The following is a 16,812-nucleotide window of genomic DNA, read 5'->3' on the forward strand; positions in this document are numbered from 1 at the left end:
TAGACCTTATATTGTTAAAATTCGTGCAAATTAAACCACTTGATCAAATTTTGTTCCTTTACCTAACTTTTAAAATTGACCGATTAAAGTATATACTGTACTAAATACTAATTTAGACAAATCTTTGAATAGTCCCATGGATTTAAATTTGGAAAAATTTGAGCGTGGTTAGACTGCTAAGAACTTACGACATAGACGCCGAAACGTATGACATGTAATAAATTATTAAAAAATATTGTTCCACTAGAAATTATGTCTTTTATAAAAAAAGAGGTTTAACTACAAATTATGTCTTTCATAAAAGAATCCTGGGGTTGAAATCATGTTCCTTATAAAAAAACATAAGGGTAATTTTCTCCATGTTCAAATTTATTGGACAATTCAAAAAACCATTTAAAGTCACAATTAAATTGGACATTTTTTTGAAGTAATTGGATAGACTCAAATTTGATAAATTTCGTGACTACTTATTTGCCCTTACTTCGGTGTTTCGGATTTTTATCGTGATAGTACTAATTATGAATTTGTTCAACTTGTTTTCGATTATTACCAATTTGAGTACGAGTAGTATTTAGCAGTGTCACTTTCTTTTGTGGTGAGTGAAGTTTAACAACGATTTTATTGTAGTTTTGTTAAGCTCGCCACATATTTATATTTTGTTTATTTATATGTGCAGTAGAGGTTGGGAAAGGGAATGCCCATTGGCCACCGCCACAAACACTGATAAAATTATTTGTATAAATTTGTTTTAAAATCTTGATGTAAAATTCTAGTACTACTGTGATTTTTAACAGGATGTACAAGTACCAGTATTGACGAAAGACAAACTCTGTTTCGGAACATCAAGCATAATAGTACATTCTGTTCTTACAGCCAAACACACTTGAGTAAAACAAACTACACACTATACATTATTACATGTCGATTCATAACAGTCAAAATACATAGAATCGAAATTCTAGAGATAATTCTCTTAACCAGAGATATCAATAGCCTTCACTTGAGGCTTCTTCACTTCCTCCTTAGGCACTGTAACGGTGAGCACCTCATCCTCCATCGCCACCTTCAACACGATGACATTAAAATATCAACACGTTATATTGAAGTTCAATAAAATTATGTGTTGACATTTTAATGTAATCGTATTGACATTTTTAATACACATTGTTGATGAGTTAACGAGTTAACAACTTAAGCAAGTTAGCAATTGATCACACCCCTATTCCTCTATATTATTTTTTCTTTTATTTAACTACTTATTAGTATTATCTTTTAAAACACATGCAAAATATAAATATTTCATTTTTAATACGAACACGTTTGATTTGCTTTTGGAAACCGATTCTAGCACTCAATAAAATTTGTGTGAACAATTGAATGTATATAGTAATATGTCGCTCAAATAATTAATTTGCGAGCACAATCATGCTCACAAACACTGTATATACTTGCAAATCTTGCTCGCAATATTTGCAATTGAAGGGAAAATGGCGAGTGGGACTACCTATTCTTGGCTATCGTGTGACTGTATTATGGAATGAGATCATTATCATACAATGTAACAAAACATTATTATAGAATGAGATCATTATCATACAATGTAACAAAACATTACATATGCTTGTGCTTCTTTTTAAGTATGATATTTTATTTTTATTCTAGATATGCGTGATTCCTTATTTTATGCCTTGAATCCTAATTACGATATCTATAAGATTTTAATTACAGATTCAAAGGAGAAATTATTACTATAATAAAATCATTAAATAAAATGATAATATAAAATAAAAATATTAAAAAATAAATCATACTTATAATAATGAATACATATAAATATGCGAATTTATTAATCTAATTAAATTTTAATACTATTTTTAAAATGTTTTAATTAAAAAGTGAATCAACAATAAAACTAAAAAATATCATGAAAAATCAAATTAAGGAATCAGGCATGTCTAGAATAAAGATGATTATTTTTAAGTTCAGAGAATAATAAAAAGGAAAGCAGAGAATCACCTCAAACCCTGAAAGTAGCGCCCCTTCTCTCTCTCCCTCCCTCCCTCCCTCCCTCGCCAGCCGCCAGTTTTCTCTCCCAAATCGGCGCCGCCACGCCCCTCCGCCGTGCCTCGCGAGTTGCTGTCTTTTTAGATTAAACGTTGCTGCTTTCCATCGGCTGCATCACTTTGTTGTTGCTGTGTCACGTCCAGACGTCGGGAATTCAAGGTGCTGCTCTGTTCTGCTTATATACCGCACAAAAATTCAATTTTTAATTGAATTTGAACTGATTTTGTATCACTGTGTGTGTTTAATGAATAGCAGAATATTCGGTATGTTTTTCTAGAAAATAGAAGAAGAGCAGTATACATAAACCTAATTGCAAAGAAGCAAAATCAGGAGAACTTTTACAAAGAAAAGAGAAATTAATGTAGTTGATGTTATAGTTTTGGGTTTGTTACTTTGTTGACACGACTCCTTTCTAACTGGATTCTCTATAGTACCTAGCACCTCCAAACGTACGTCGCCAGACTTTCCCTACTGCAATTGCTTAGATGGATTTGGGTGTCGGAGTCAGGAGCTTCAACACCAAAACCACGACCTCGTTCTTCAGCCATCTCCACCACATCAAACCCGACAATCTTAACAGTAATCGCGTCGCCTCATATGCTTTCTTACACTCTCGTCGGAATCCCATGGGGCGAGCATCCGTCAAAGTGAACAACAGCATCACCGATTCTGTTTCAAAGGTAACACACACAACTTTGCTGAGGAACCTAAGATTCAAATGAATTTGTGTCAGTTAGTTTCTTGCTAGTTTCTACAGTGAAGAGGTGCTTAGTTCGTTTTTAAGATTAGAGTTGGAAAGGTTTGTTGTTGTTTGAAGATAGGTTATTTTGGATAAGATGAATATAGATTAGGAAATATAGTATGGTTTACTCAAACTTATGAATGAGGGAGTACTAGAAAGTTGAATCTGTATTAACTATTAGAAAATGTTTTGATATTCGCAGTAGAAGTAAGGGGAACAGAATGACCAATTCAGGTTCTATTATCAATCATGGGAACAATTGGAAGTATCTTTTGTTATTCGAAAATCAAATGGAATTCCAGGGAAAAGCACAAATAATTTTGTTTGTTGATAAATAGATGTTTATGACAATCATCTCAATTGATATTGTTATGGGTACATACAAAGTGTAGCCTGGTTGACTTTGAACCAGTTTCAAACAAGAGTCAACAGGAGTTGGCATATTGATACTTATGCAAGAAGTGTTTCTTATCTGTATCATTTAAGGGCTTCAGATACACTGCTGTTTTTCAACATTCAGAAAAATCTGTGCTTCGGAATTTGGATTGCTGTGGGTAACTAGGTTTGCATGTTCAGATCAATTCATGATATATGAGGATATAATGGTAATTGGTAAAAGAAAAGAGATAGTCAAGGGAAGTTTCGTGTTTTTTTGTAACTTGATACACTGATTAGGTTGACGCAACTTATCTTAACTGATATCTTCACATGTTAAAGCATAGAACTTTCCCTGATGTAAGTTGTATCGTTTTTCCAGGTAAACTCGATGGCTGCTGATGATTATGTACTGGATCTTGAGCTATCAAGTTTGGCAGCTTTGTGCCCCTTGGATGGACGATATTGGTCAAAAGTGAAGGATTTGGCTCCTTTTATGAGTGAATTCGGTCTTATTAAGTATCGAGTTGTAGTTGAGGTAAGCATTTGGTTTACAATTCGATTATAACTATTTTTGCTGGTCATCACTATAACAGCGGGCAGTGGGCTAGATGTATCTAGGCTCTTACATCACATTCATAAACTGTACTAGATGTTGTATGTGGCATAAGTTCCATGTTCAATTAGCTCGTATGACAATAAGAACTACATGGCTGGAGAGTGGAGACTTCTTTCGTTTTAGTTTATACACTCAGCTAAAAGGTTTATTAATATGAATAGTTAATTTCTTGTTTGACTGTCAGCCTAAAACAGAATAGTTCTTGTTAGTTACTAGTTAGTAATCCCATTGAAGTTACTTTTCCTATCCCACATACTAACCATATAGTATATTGTTACAACTTAATATTACAGATGGAGTGACTTTAGTTTTTGACCAAAAAATGAAATGGCGGCTTATTTGTCAAGACCATTGTTATCGCTTGCTGCTTGTTCAGGTGGTATCTGGTGGGTATAAGGAGATGGGATTGGAAGTATATTAGACTTTGGAAAATCATGCTACGGAAAATTCTTAGTAGCTTTTGTTTTTCATCTGGAATTAAGAATTTAGGATTTATTTCAGATTTGTGGAAATGGAAATCCTCCTCCTTCTATTTCCCAACACATGATTTATTTTAATTTGGTGCAGTTCAAAGAGTCCAGCCTTTCACTCAAAATATGTTGATGTTTTATTGGACATGATAAAGCTTGAATAGATTTGATATGATGTGTTGTTACATAAAAGCTAGTACATTTTATATCAGGTTCATCCACTTTAATCTCTTTCACCTTCTGAATGGTCTTAAACAACTTTTTTCAGATTAAATGGTTGCTCAAGCTTTCTCAAATCCATGAAGTCTCTGAGGTCCCGAAGTTCTCTAAAGAAGCCGAGTCTTATCTTCAAAATTTAATCGATCAATTTAACCTAGACGATGCATTGGAGGTGAAGAAAATTGAGAAGGTGACTAACCATGACGTCAAAGCTGTTGAGTACTTTCTGAAACAAAAATGCCAGTCTCATCCAGAGATAAATAAGGTGCACATGTCTATACCTTTGGCCTTGGATATTTTGAATCTGATTTTGGTATTATAATATTGCTTTGATTAATTTAACAAGAATTCGGTAGTCGTTGCACTTATATGAGTTCAAATCTTGATGTCCTTCCCTTTTTGCAGGGGATTTACATTTCTCTTGAGACTCATAGTATGTACTAATCACTATCCATTTTGTTAGGTGCTTGAATTTTTCCATTTTGCTTGCACGTCGGAGGACATTAACAACCTGGCGCATGCGTTGATGCTGAAAGATTCCCTCAATAAAGTCATACTACCTTCTATGGACAAATTGATCAGAGCTTTGTGTGACATTGCAACTGCAACTGCTTCTATATCTATGTTGTCTCGAACTCATGGACAAGTAATACACTTTGGTGCTAAGCTTTCAAATAATTTTCATACTTAATATTATCATGCCCCTGCATTGTAGTCTTCTATTGTGTATTGGTGATACATTAACATGCATTAATCAGATACGAAAGCACAAAAATATTTATTAAGATTGTTTCCGTCATTCTATGGCCGATTGAGAAATAGCTAACCATATTTTCCACTTTGTGACGTTTTTGTGATTTTTAGCCAGCTTCACCAACCACATTAGGGAAGGAAATTGCGGTCTTTGCGTATAGACTCAGTAGAGAACGTGAGATATTGTCGCAAATTGAAATTTTAGGAAAGTTTGCTGGGGCTGTCGGAAACTACAATGCTCATCTAGTTGCATATCCTGAAGTGAACTGGCCACGGGTTGCAGAGGAGTTTGTGACATCTCTTGGAATAAGTTTTAATCCCTATGTAACTCAGGTATGTAAGGAAATAATGAGTTTCTAATTTTAGTTGTTGCTTATTAGGTTCATTTTCATATGACAGTATCTAATATACACTCTTTTGAGTGCTGTTTAATTCCATCTCACAAGAATGATTGTCTGGCAAAAAAATATCACTCGTCCTTTTCTATTTCAGATCGAAAAAGGATTTTTCTGTGAAAACCTGAACTAACTAACCATTTATTATCCATCTGATACAGATTGAATCGCATGACTATATGGCTAGACTTTTCAACTCTATTATGCTGTTCAACAACATTTTAGTGGACTTTGACAGAGATGTCTGGGGATACATTTCTTTGGGTTACTTCAAGCAGGTGAGAGCAACAATCTGTTATTTGAGTACTATATCATTCTTCTCTTGCATCATGCCAAATTGATACATTCTCAACCTTAAGCAGATAACTAAGGCGGGGGAGATTGGATCCTCAACGATGCCCCACAAAGTTAATCCAATCGACTTTGAAAATAGCGAAGGCAATTGTGGAATTGCAAATGGAGGCTTATCACATCTTAGCACAAAGTTACCTATATCACGCATGCAGGTAACGTTTTTCCATAAAATTTGTTTAAGCTGTATTATCTTCACTATTGACTTTAAGCATCTAAATCCTGACCGTCCTGTGATTTTTCATTGCAGCGAGACTTGACTGATTCGACTGTTCTGAGGAACATGGGTGTTGGGTTAGGACATTCTCTTCTTGCCTACAAAAGTGCATTGCAAGGAATCGCAAAGCTCCAGGTATGAAATATTATTTGTGTTGATTTCCATAACCTACAATACATGTGGTATTTTTGTATGATTTGATAATCTCCATTAAATTATCTACTAAATATAGGTCAATGAAGCTTCGCTGAATGCAGACTTGGACCAGACTTGGGAGGTGCTTGCGGAGCCAATACAAACTGTATGTCTTCTGTCATACTTTAGAGTGTTTTTGTTCAGTCTAAGTACTAAGTAGTTTTTCTTTTCTGCCGACAATAGGTTCTCTAGTCGTATCTCTCAATGTGGCCCTTTTTCATCTGGTTATAGGTAATGCGGCGGTATGGTGTTCCAGAGCCATATGAGAAGCTCAAAGAGCTAACTCGAGGCAGAGCAGTCACTAGAGAAAGCATAAGAGAGTTCATAGAAGGCCTGGACGTTCCCACAGAAGCCAAGAAAGGTCTCTTAGATTTGACGCCCCATACATATACTGGGGAAGCTGAAGAGTTGGCGAAGAAGCTCAACCTCGTTCGGAGCTCGGTGAACGGAGCAAGCCTTTCCTGAGTGCAGTTGATCACTTTGTTGGTCGATGAAACAATGCTTCACGAATGGTTTGATCCTCTCTTCTTCTATCACAACAATTTTTGTAGGAGACAATTCTGGACATGTAAAATCACTATTAATCAATGTATAATTCCGGGAACCCATTTATTCGAAAAGAACCGATATTTAGTGAATCGGCCTGGTTTTTTTTTTTTTTTTTAAAACTAGACGTGTGTACTAGTAGCAACACTCTATTCCATGATACGCACAAAACACAAATAGAATGTAACTTCTTTAACATCTACATGATGTAATAATGATGGATGAACAATTAAATTGTTAAGATTTGGTATCATGGAATTTGAACCTTGAATTCCAAATCCAATATTTGGTACCACAAAATATTAAGATTTGAGATTCAATTACAATTCTAATTCTAATTGCACAATTTGATTTCCATATCAAAAGTAGATAAATGAAATTCCAAAGTTATAAAATCGGGCACCTTCACAAACTACACCCACAACGCACACAACCACATACAACTCACACACACGCACACTACATTTAAAATGCATGCACACGCGTGCACTTCATATCAGTATATCAGTTTAGCGAACAAAAGATTTGGAATTGAATTATAATTGAATTTCTTTAAATTCAATTCTAATTCCGTGTACCAGATGTCAATTTCTTAGTCATGGACATGTTCATTAATCATGCATGAAAACACGTCAATATGCAAACTCTTAGAAACGCACTTAGAACTTATCCCTCCCCATCCCCGCCCCACAATTTAGTCTTTCAGTAAATATGATGAATATGAATACCAGGTATTTCTATTGCAACGATGGCCACCGAGGTCCTAGCAACACTACTAATAAAAGCAATATTCATATATGTGGCCATGAATTTGATCATCAGCATTCGGTAGCTCATGCCGGCTCTTCTGCGTCTATTGCATCAATATATTATAGTACTATATATATCCCCTTCAAATCCATCACCACCTGCTTCATCAAATTCACATTCAATTTATTGTGTTCTAGTAAAGTTTCTGGAAGTTACACAGTGCATAGACAAAGACACTTTACTCCCAAATTCAAATCGCTCCTCAATAAAAAAGTTTACTTATATCTTCCGGGTGGACATATGGCGATAAGTTCCTCAATAAAAAGTGTATTTATATCTTATTCTCTTTTCTCAGTGCTTTCCTAGTAATTTCCTAAACATAAAAGTAACTAAATGGCATAGAAAGAGCATTGTATCTTGTGTTTCATTTGACTGATATTTATTGCACAGGTCCATTTCATAGATTGAACCTGGTGATTGTTTAAGTTATCCTGCTCCATCTTCTCACTCTAGAATTTAAATATGGTTCACAATTCCATTTTTTAAGTGAGGCTTTGGAATTAGTCAAGAGTTCGATTAGAATAAATATGGATTCGCATTCGATATCTACTTATTATAACAAACCTCAGTTTTTGTGTTATGCCATCATAAAAGAAAAAAAAAAAAGCTAAATCATATATAGAGCTCACATAAAGATATAGAGCAAGCACTTGAGATTATCACCATGAATTTGATGCAAATAATCTGTAAAAAAAGGTATCTAATCATGCATTCTTTTTCTTTTTTACTCATGTTCTCTTTGCTATTGATTGTACTACTATTCAAGAAACTCTATTCGTCCATCTCTGCAGATTGTTTCCCATGATGCCCACAATCCTTGGATTTATTTCATTCCTATGTCTAACACTAACAGCAACCTCCCAAGAAATATCTTGGTCTAAAAATGGTTGTCCGAATAAGTGCGGAAATATCACCATTCCATACCCTTTCGGGGTTGGCCCTGGATGCAGTGTAAATTCTTCGTTTGCCATCACCTGCGACAACAGCACCACCCCCGAAAAGCCCTTCCTGAGCAGCATCAATCGCGAAGTACTGAACATCTCTGTCCATGGTGTGGTCATCGTAAACCAGCCCATTTCACAAATGAATTGCTCAACTGAGCAGAGAGTGGGATCACTGCCTGTGTCCCTTGAAGGAAGTCCCTTCACAATCTCGCCACGCTACAACTCATTGGCTGTACTAGGCTGCTCGAATTCAGTGTGGCTGCTTGCTAATGAAACAACCACACTTGGTGGATGTATGGCAATATGTCAAGCCAATAGCCCCACCAATGGCTGCGATGGCCTCAACTGCTGCAAGGCCGATATCCCAGAAAGGCTACAGAGCTTCCAATTTTGTTATAGAAGCATTCAAAGCAGCAGCGATGGCTTATGCGGATACACCTTCCCCGTCCATAAGAATTGGTTCCGAGAAGAGTATGGAAGGTACAGAGGCCTTCAGATCAACCAATCATATCCATACGATCAAGAATTTGTATCTGCACCACTTGTGCTTGAGTGGGAATTCGACTACCCTGCAGTAAACAATCTTTCTTATTGCCTTAACTTGACCGAATCTTCAACAATAGTTAACCCTTACAATTATCACCTCGAACATGAATATGTATCTTCCGTAGGCTATTGCTATTGCAGAGATGGCTACCAAGGCAATCCATATGTTACAACTCAAGGATGCATTGACATAGACGAATGCTCACTTAATGAAACATACACATATAGAACATGCACGGGGGGGGGGGGGAAATTGCACCGAAAAACAAGGCTTCGCTACTGCCCAACAGGGACTTGCATCAACAAAATTGGGGGTTACGACTGTCGTCATCCAGGTAGCACTACATATAAACGCAATATAGCCTTGATCAGCATTGGTAGTGTGCTTGGGGCGCTGCTTCTGCTCCTTTCAGCCTGGAAAGCCGTGAAGCTTACAAGGAAGAGGGTCAAGGCGAAACGCAGGCAAGAGTTCTTCAAGCGCAATGGGGGCTTGCTACTGCAGCAGCAGCTCTCTTCAACTGATAAAAGCCTTGAAAAGACCAAGGTCTTCACTTACAAGGAGCTGGCAAAGGCTACTGATAACTACAACGAGAATCGCATACTTGGACATGGCGGCCAAGGCACGGTCTACAAAGGAATGTTAGCCGATGGTAACATTGTGGCCGTTAAGAAATCAAAGATGGTGGAAGAAGGCTATCTGCAAGACTTCATCAACGAGGTTGTCGTTCTCTCACAGATTAATCACAGGAATGTGGTTAAATTGTTGGGATGTTGTCTGGAGACGGAAGTTCCTGTACTCGTCTACGAGTTCATCACAAACGACACACTTTTCCGACACATCCACAACCCGAGTGAGGAATATTTCCCCCTATCTTGGGAGATTCGGCTCCAGATTATGAGAGAAGTAGCCGGCGCTCTTGCTTACCTGCACTCTGCTGCATCCGTGCCTATTTATCATCGAGATATCAAGTCAACTAACATTTTGTTGGATGATAAATACAGGGCAAAAATTTCAGATTTTGGGGCATCAAGAACGATTTCTATTGATCAAACACACCTCACCACACGAGTTCTCGGGACCTTTGGCTACTTAGATCCAGAGTACTTCCAGTCGAGCCAGTTCACAGAAAAAAGCGATGTCTACAGCTTTGGAGTTGTTATGGTCGAGCTTATAACAGGAGAGAAGGCAATATCTTCTATTAGAGCTGAAGTTGGGAGGAGTTTGGCTACTCAGTTTTTGCATATGATGGAGGAAGATAAAGTGTTTGATATTGTTGATGAAAGGGTACTTAGAGAGGGGAAGAGAGAGGAAATCATGGGCGTTGCTCAACTTGCAAGAAGATGTCTACATCTCAACGGAAAGAGAAGGCCAACGATGAAGGAGGTAGCTGTGGAATTGGAAGGAATCCAAATACTTAAACTGAAACAAGATTCAGAGTTGCAGCAAGGGAGCGAAGTTGTTGAGGTTCATGAAGCATACGACGACTTCTCTCGCATCACAGACAGCATGTACTTTGATGCCAATTCCATCAACGCCTCCTCACAAGAAGATAGTGATCCATTGCTAGATTCACCATGAAACTAAGGGCAACAGTATAAATAGTGCATATCATAGTGCAAATTTTCATCAAAGTTAAATAGTGTGTTTTGTAAGTGGAGAAAGTATCTCACATCGTTATTTTATATACTACTACTACTACTACTAGTTCCTGTAAAAAATGTCAATCAAGTATAAATGTGTGTAAAAAAGTTATAAGTGTGCATTATTTTGTAGAACAAATTACTACTTTCCATCGATCCCATAAGAATGTGCATATTTGATTTTCTCCCCTGTCCCTTTTACATAATAGTATGAGATAAAACAAAAACGGCAGGTTTACATTTCAGGTTGCTGATTCGTAGAATATATACTAAACCCGCTGGTAGATAATAACTACTACAATTTGAAATTGCTGCATAAACATAAAAATATATATATATATATATATAGAACAAAAATACCTGCAATAATGTGAGAATCATAAAGCAAGCGGCTGAAAACCGAAGAGAGGGAGAAAATGTGCGCCGCTTCTCGCGATGAAGATGATGTCAACGTCAATTGCTTCGGGCGAGCCAATCTTCACATCGTGTAATAATTGATACCTCTACCATACCGATTCAGCTCACCGTCGGTCTGAAGCAGAAGCAGGAATCTCCGCTCTATTATAGACTCATTGATTTAGTCTAGACTCTAACTCAATTTTTGATTAATAATTATATTAATATTAATAATTAATCATAATCTCACCTCTTATATTTTATCTAACAAACAGTCATAATCATTTCATCTAACAAACATAACCACCACATACCACATACTTATTAGGAGTAATTATTTTTCCTAAAAATAAATTATAGGAGTAACTTAAATTATATGATAATTAATCGAGCAAGATTAGTTGGATTCGAAAGCAGTGTTTGATACACCTGTAATCAAACCAACAAAAATAAATTATTCGTATATAATAATTAGTCATAGTCTCACTTCTTATAATTATTTATCTAATAAACAATCATAATCATTTTATCTAACAAACAGAATACGAGAAGTAGCTGATATTCAATTTAGCTAAAAGTAAATTTCAATCGTTGTGATTCTTGTTCAACCTAGCACTAGAACATCCTATATAAACTCAGCAGGTCTTTCAAAATCGAGGTATTAAAATTAATGCTAATAATATTGAATAACATGATTGATCAAAAGATAGTATAAGATGTCTTTGCTTTTCTCCGCTAATTATTTGAAACCTCAAAAATGAAATGCAATTTTCTTAAGGGTTCATGAAGTGCCCAAGCAAGAACTATATATGTGCGATTAAGCTAGTGAAATATGGGCAAGAAATTTGACAAGATCAAAAGAGAAAATCATCATCAAGTTACACTGTCCCAAAAATTAATCACCAATTCATTATTTATTATTGTATAAAAACACAAAACCAAGTACTATATCTCAAAGGTGGTTTTAGTCATTCTAAGCATCACCATCCCAGCGCTAGAATGATAAAAACAACCCCAGTTTCGGCTCCTCAGACGACGGTGATAGACGAGATATCTACCACCAACTCATCAAACAATGCATCAAAAACCACAGCTTCCAACTCCAACGCCATCTCCCTAATCTCTCCATCAAAGCATCTCCACTCCTTCGACCCTTCCATGTCTTCCACGTAAGTCTGACTGTTCCATCCGAGAAGAGCATCACGGATTAATGCTGTGCTGTTGATCCATCTCTCTGCTTCTCGTACCAGATCTTCGCAGTACTCATCTCCCAATTGCCTCGACATGATTTTCTCTCTGAAGAAATCCAACAGAAGCCTGTCTGCCTTGCATGGTGGCATCACTTGTTGCAATAAATCCATTGCCTTTTGCTCTGCTCGCTTCACCTCGTCCTCCTCTAGTTCGCCTTCTTCTCGGGTGCTTGACACCAAAGAATTAGGCAAAGGAGATTCTGTAGATTCGAACCGTTTGCTTAAGTTGAGGGGATCCACACCTCCAAACCTCTCAATCTTTGGCTTCCTACTTCCTGTGCATCAGAATTTTTAATAAAAAATGTAGTAGTATATTTTGTGAATTTTTCAGGAGTAGTAGGAAGGTGATCTGACCTTCCATATGTGGGAAAGGGGATGAAACTTCATCATCATCGAATGGACAATCCAACACCGACACGGGGCTGAATTGTTCTTTCTCTTCACTTACTGACCACTGCTTTTGCTACATGTTCAATATCGACATTAATGTATGAATATGATGTATATACATTTAAAAATATATTTATTTGAATTATTATTACAAAAGAAATAAAAACATGTTAACAATCTAACATTTCAGTAACTCAAACGTTTCACCTATAAATTGGAGCTAAAAAATCTTACTACTAATAAACTAAACTATGCTAAGTGGTCACATCAAAGTAAGAATATATCCTAGGAGAAACAATATCTAAATGAAACTCCCTGTTGTGATATTTGTTACACATCAACACGTGATAAATGCTGCCTAAATCTGGTGAAACTAAGGCTGTGTCCAATACGAGCTCATTTGATATGATAGTAATTTTGTTGCAATAAATCAAGAGAAGTTAGATCTGTCGAGTGTGTATTCAATAACTGTGGACACTAGATAGGCTGGGGACCTCAAAAATATTTCGTTTGGTGATAACGTAGGGTTGTGACATTGAAGTCACATTAATCATGATTTCAATAATGATAAAGGATATCATTATTTATTGAGTCCCACCCCCACAATAGACAGTCACCAATAAATATTGCAGCATATATTTTGAGACAGATGAAACTTATTCACTTTGCTTGGATTGGACCACTTCCAACGATTATTGTTCTCCACTCTCTTCATTCGGCAAAGATTGATCCTTGCTCGCAACAAGACAGTCTAATTTCTCATCTCAATAGTATTTTACTTAAATTAATAAATTTTGGTTGAAATTATTAAATTGTAATTAAAGCATATTGTGGGGTGAGAAGTGAAATCACAGAGCGTAATAGGTTCATTAAAATAAAATAATTGCCATGAGAATTTGGATGTTTCTGATAGAAGCAAAAAGGCTGAGACCACAAAGACCCATGGTATGTAAATCCCAATACTCGTATAGAATTTGTCAAAAATGTCAACCCATTACTTGACAAAATTTGTTTACAATTTTCTACCTTTTTTTAAAGACTAAAACAATATACTAATATAGCCTCCCATTTGATTATTATTATTAATAGTACTAGTATTTAACTCGACCACACCCACCTAGTTACAAAATTCAGGTTCATAATAAATACGCAAAGAAATGTAGTGCTACATATATTGATAATAATGACTACTTGTAATGCAATACAAATGATCATGTAGACATCATGTATATAGTTAGCTAGCTTATGATTAATTGTAATACTACTACTACTAATTATTTAATTTATTTCTATAGTTCTCACTTCTCAACCGTCGGGAAGCGCAATTTAATAATCCATGGAATCTAGCGTAGCCAATTCTCTCCCGCTTCGCACGTGTGCCCCCAGCTATTTTTACTCCATCTTTACCGCTCTGGAATTTCATCAATTTCAACATTCTTCTTAATTGTTTACCCATTTTGAATTCCCCTCGCCTATTATTTTACTATTTTTCAAACTTTTGAAACTATATATTTTAATCTTCTCACATCCCTATAATATTCTGCTCACTGATTCAAAATTCAAACTGCAAGTTTAGCGATGAATGATGATCGTAACCTTAATTAATTTTCTATACTGCTCAAATTATAGAACTAGTGAAACTAAATTACACTAATTTCCTCACTGCAAACTTAAAAATATTGAAATATTAAATTTATTATTATAAAATAGTATATTTTTTGTTCAACAAATACCGAATTAAAAGCAATTTGTGTCAGTCGTAATATCTACACTACATCCAGCAAATCATCATGTATAATTTGATCATATAGTGGGAAGAGCTAAATTAAGCTATACTTAAATGGAGAAATTAATTCCTAAAGGCTAAACTGAGCTACATAATTAGGGACAAATCTCTATCTTACCACTTTTGTTACTTTTACTAAATGCTCCATCGCCATTTTAGATATATAACCAAACTATCCAATTTAATGACGCCAAATTTAGGAAAAAAAGTGTACTTAGTAAACTAAACGTTTAAGTTCATCTTAATACTATAAAAATTGAGGCATATAATGATTAGTTGGATGCATAAATAGTGGTCCCATAAATAATCAGTGGATTGATATGACCGACATCCAAAATAATAGTTTGTACTATAATTTGATCCTCCATTGCTAAAAAAAATTAACACAAAAGCTATTTATCTGTTGACAATCTCCTTAACTAGCAAAAACTACAACTCCAATTTGAGATGAATCAAGTTCTAATCCTAGCATTGAAATTTTAATATGTATCCTTTATTTGATTTTAAATATATCAATGAAATGAATCAATTGAAATCAATTAATTGAACTTATTAAAAGCTTACCTCCGTGGAGGATTCGGTGGCGCCACCGGTGCTTGAGTCGTCAGTCGTAACATCGCCGTCTTTTAGTATCTCGACGTCGACGTCTTCGTCTTCCTCTCTTTTCACCTCAGTGAAATTGGATGAATTACCGCTGGAACACGCGTTGAAATCGGTGGGAATATCCAACGGCGGAGGATCCTCCTTCATCAGCTGATCGAACGATTTGAGCCGCTGGATCTCCTTGTGGCTCGAGTTCCTCTTCCAGAAGATAGTTTTCCGGAGGATTTTCCTGGACAGGCTGCGCGGCAGGATCGACTTATCCGGGGAGCCGAATGGTAGGCGTTTCACGGCGGCGATGACTCTCTGGAACGCGGAGGCGGCGGATTTGGAGGGGCTTTTGTTGAAGATGAAATACTTTTTATGCTGGTTGAGGTCGATCTCGACGAGGAATCGGACGGTGCTGGGGCAGCATTGCCTTCTCGGAAACGATTTGAAGCCGTTGGATGAGCAGGAGCTCATGTCGTCCATCAAGTAGTCCTTGAGGAGCGAGGGTTTGGGGAACGCCTTGTGTTTGATCAATTTGGAATCCATATTTCTGAAATTAGGTGTTTTGTTTAGGAGTGATGAAAATGTAATCAAACTATGATTTGATTTGAGGAGTGAAAATGATGTGATGATGGATTTTCAACATTTCAGTGGATATGCGTTTGGTACGCGGAGGCGGAGCTGTTAGTAATGGGGAGGGAGTGAGTGAAGTGAGTGAAAATGGGCTCCTTTAAAAGAAGCTTCTATTCAGATTTAGAGAGAGAAGATGCTGGATGCTTCTTGCTGAGGAATTTTGAATCACAAGTTTAATTATAATAATGAGGTTTAAATCCAAGAGGGGTCGTCGAGTGGCTGATACTCATCTATCCTTAATTACATGGTTGGGGGATTGATTCCTGACTTTGAGCCAGCTATTTCATCTATCGAGATATCTACAAATCAGCTCGGTGAATAGTCATTATGCACGTCAATAGATATCTTTGGTAATTAAAATAAATAATGATAATGAGGTTTACGTATTGTTTGTAGAAGATTATTGATGGAGTTTTAATTAATAGAGAGGGTTTTTGAATTTCACAGTAATTTTAAATTTGTATGTATTGGCTGGTGGACTGAGAAATGACCAGAAGTTGACCTTGTCAATTAGATTAATGATGGTCGACCTGCTATTAATTATCACTGACAATAAATCTGATACACAAATCACATTTATTTGTTTGGACATAAAAAGTTACTATATTGATAATATAGGAATTATTCAAATGAGTAACGATAAACAACTAAATTTTGTACAACCAAAACAAGATTATATTAGCTATTTTGATGTGTTAAATATAAATTGAAATAATAAATATAGTTAGTTAACAAATTAAAAATAATTTATTAGTCTTTGGCCTAATTTTCAATTTTTTATTTTTATATTTGAATTTTTCTATTATTTTTTAAATTTGAATTAAAGTATGCATTAATTATATTTTATGGTTCAAATTTTTTTAAAAAAATTATACACAAATA

The 16,812-nt window shown here is 35.9% G+C and overlaps 3 protein-coding genes and 1 long non-coding RNA gene across 4 annotated transcripts; 2 read left to right on the forward strand and 2 right to left on the reverse strand.

Moving 5' to 3' along the window:
• Nucleotides 1-830: 830 nt before the first annotated feature.
• Nucleotides 831-2,049, reverse strand: LOC125215527. Its single transcript, XR_007175281.1, has 2 exons — nucleotides 2,017-2,049; nucleotides 831-1,063 (listed from the first exon to the last, which is right to left on the reverse strand). It is a non-coding gene; the product is annotated as an uncharacterized LOC125215527 (long non-coding RNA).
• Nucleotides 2,044-7,038, forward strand: LOC125215526 (adenylosuccinate lyase-like). The gene is made up of 11 exons (XM_048116969.1): nucleotides 2,044-2,223; nucleotides 2,496-2,744; nucleotides 3,564-3,719; nucleotides 4,539-4,754; nucleotides 4,953-5,135; nucleotides 5,354-5,575; nucleotides 5,799-5,915; nucleotides 6,000-6,143; nucleotides 6,239-6,340; nucleotides 6,438-6,506; nucleotides 6,632-7,038. The coding sequence occupies exons 2-11, from the start codon at nucleotides 2,550-2,552 to the stop codon at nucleotides 6,863-6,865; spliced, it is 1,638 nt and encodes a 545-aa protein (XP_047972926.1). The 5' UTR covers nucleotides 2,044-2,223; nucleotides 2,496-2,549; the 3' UTR covers nucleotides 6,866-7,038.
• Nucleotides 7,039-8,348: 1,310 nt separating this feature from the next.
• Nucleotides 8,349-10,936, forward strand: LOC125212899 (wall-associated receptor kinase-like 6). Its single transcript, XM_048113190.1, has 2 exons — nucleotides 8,349-8,452; nucleotides 8,548-10,936. The coding sequence occupies exons 1-2, from the start codon at nucleotides 8,421-8,423 to the stop codon at nucleotides 10,823-10,825; spliced, it is 2,310 nt and encodes a 769-aa protein (XP_047969147.1). The 5' UTR covers nucleotides 8,349-8,420; the 3' UTR covers nucleotides 10,826-10,936.
• Nucleotides 10,937-12,135: 1,199 nt separating this feature from the next.
• Nucleotides 12,136-16,042, reverse strand: LOC125212297. Its single transcript, XM_048112419.1, has 3 exons — nucleotides 15,274-16,042; nucleotides 12,888-12,996; nucleotides 12,136-12,808 (listed from the first exon to the last, which is right to left on the reverse strand). Exons 1-3 carry the CDS (start codon nucleotides 15,841-15,843, stop codon nucleotides 12,312-12,314), a joined length of 1,176 nt encoding a protein of 391 aa, XP_047968376.1. The 5' UTR covers nucleotides 15,844-16,042; the 3' UTR covers nucleotides 12,136-12,311.
• Between the last annotated feature and the right edge of the window lie 770 nt (nucleotides 16,043-16,812).

Source organism: Salvia hispanica, chromosome 3 (assembly GCF_023119035.1).
Source record: "Salvia hispanica cultivar TCC Black 2014 chromosome 3, UniMelb_Shisp_WGS_1.0, whole genome shotgun sequence".
Taxonomy (NCBI): Eukaryota; Viridiplantae; Streptophyta; class Magnoliopsida; order Lamiales; family Lamiaceae; genus Salvia; species Salvia hispanica.

Coding starts and splice junctions, on each gene's coding strand:
- LOC125215526 (XM_048116969.1), top strand. CDS start 2,550: ATGGATTTGGGTGTCGGAGTCAGGAGCTTCAACACCAAAACCACGACC. Junction 5,576..5,798: donor TTAATCCCTATGTAACTCAG/GTATGTAAGGAA, acceptor CATCTGATACAG/ATTGAATCGCATGACTATAT. Junction 5,916..5,999: donor CTTTGGGTTACTTCAAGCAG/GTGAGAGCAACA, acceptor AACCTTAAGCAG/ATAACTAAGGCGGGGGAGAT.
- LOC125212899 (XM_048113190.1), top strand. CDS start 8,421: ATGAATTTGATGCAAATAATCTGTAAAAAAAG. Junction 8,453..8,547: donor CAAATAATCTGTAAAAAAAG/GTATCTAATCAT, acceptor CCATCTCTGCAG/ATTGTTTCCCATGATGCCCA.
- LOC125212297 (XM_048112419.1), bottom strand. CDS start 15,843: ATGGATTCCAAATTGATCAAACACAAGGCGTTCCCCAAACCCTCGCTC. Junction 12,997..15,273: donor CCACCGAATCCTCCACGGAG/GTAAGCTTTTAA, acceptor TTGAACATGTAG/CAAAAGCAGTGGTCAGTAAG. Junction 12,809..12,887: donor CCCTTTCCCACATATGGAAG/GTCAGATCACCT, acceptor TCTGATGCACAG/GAAGTAGGAAGCCAAAGATT.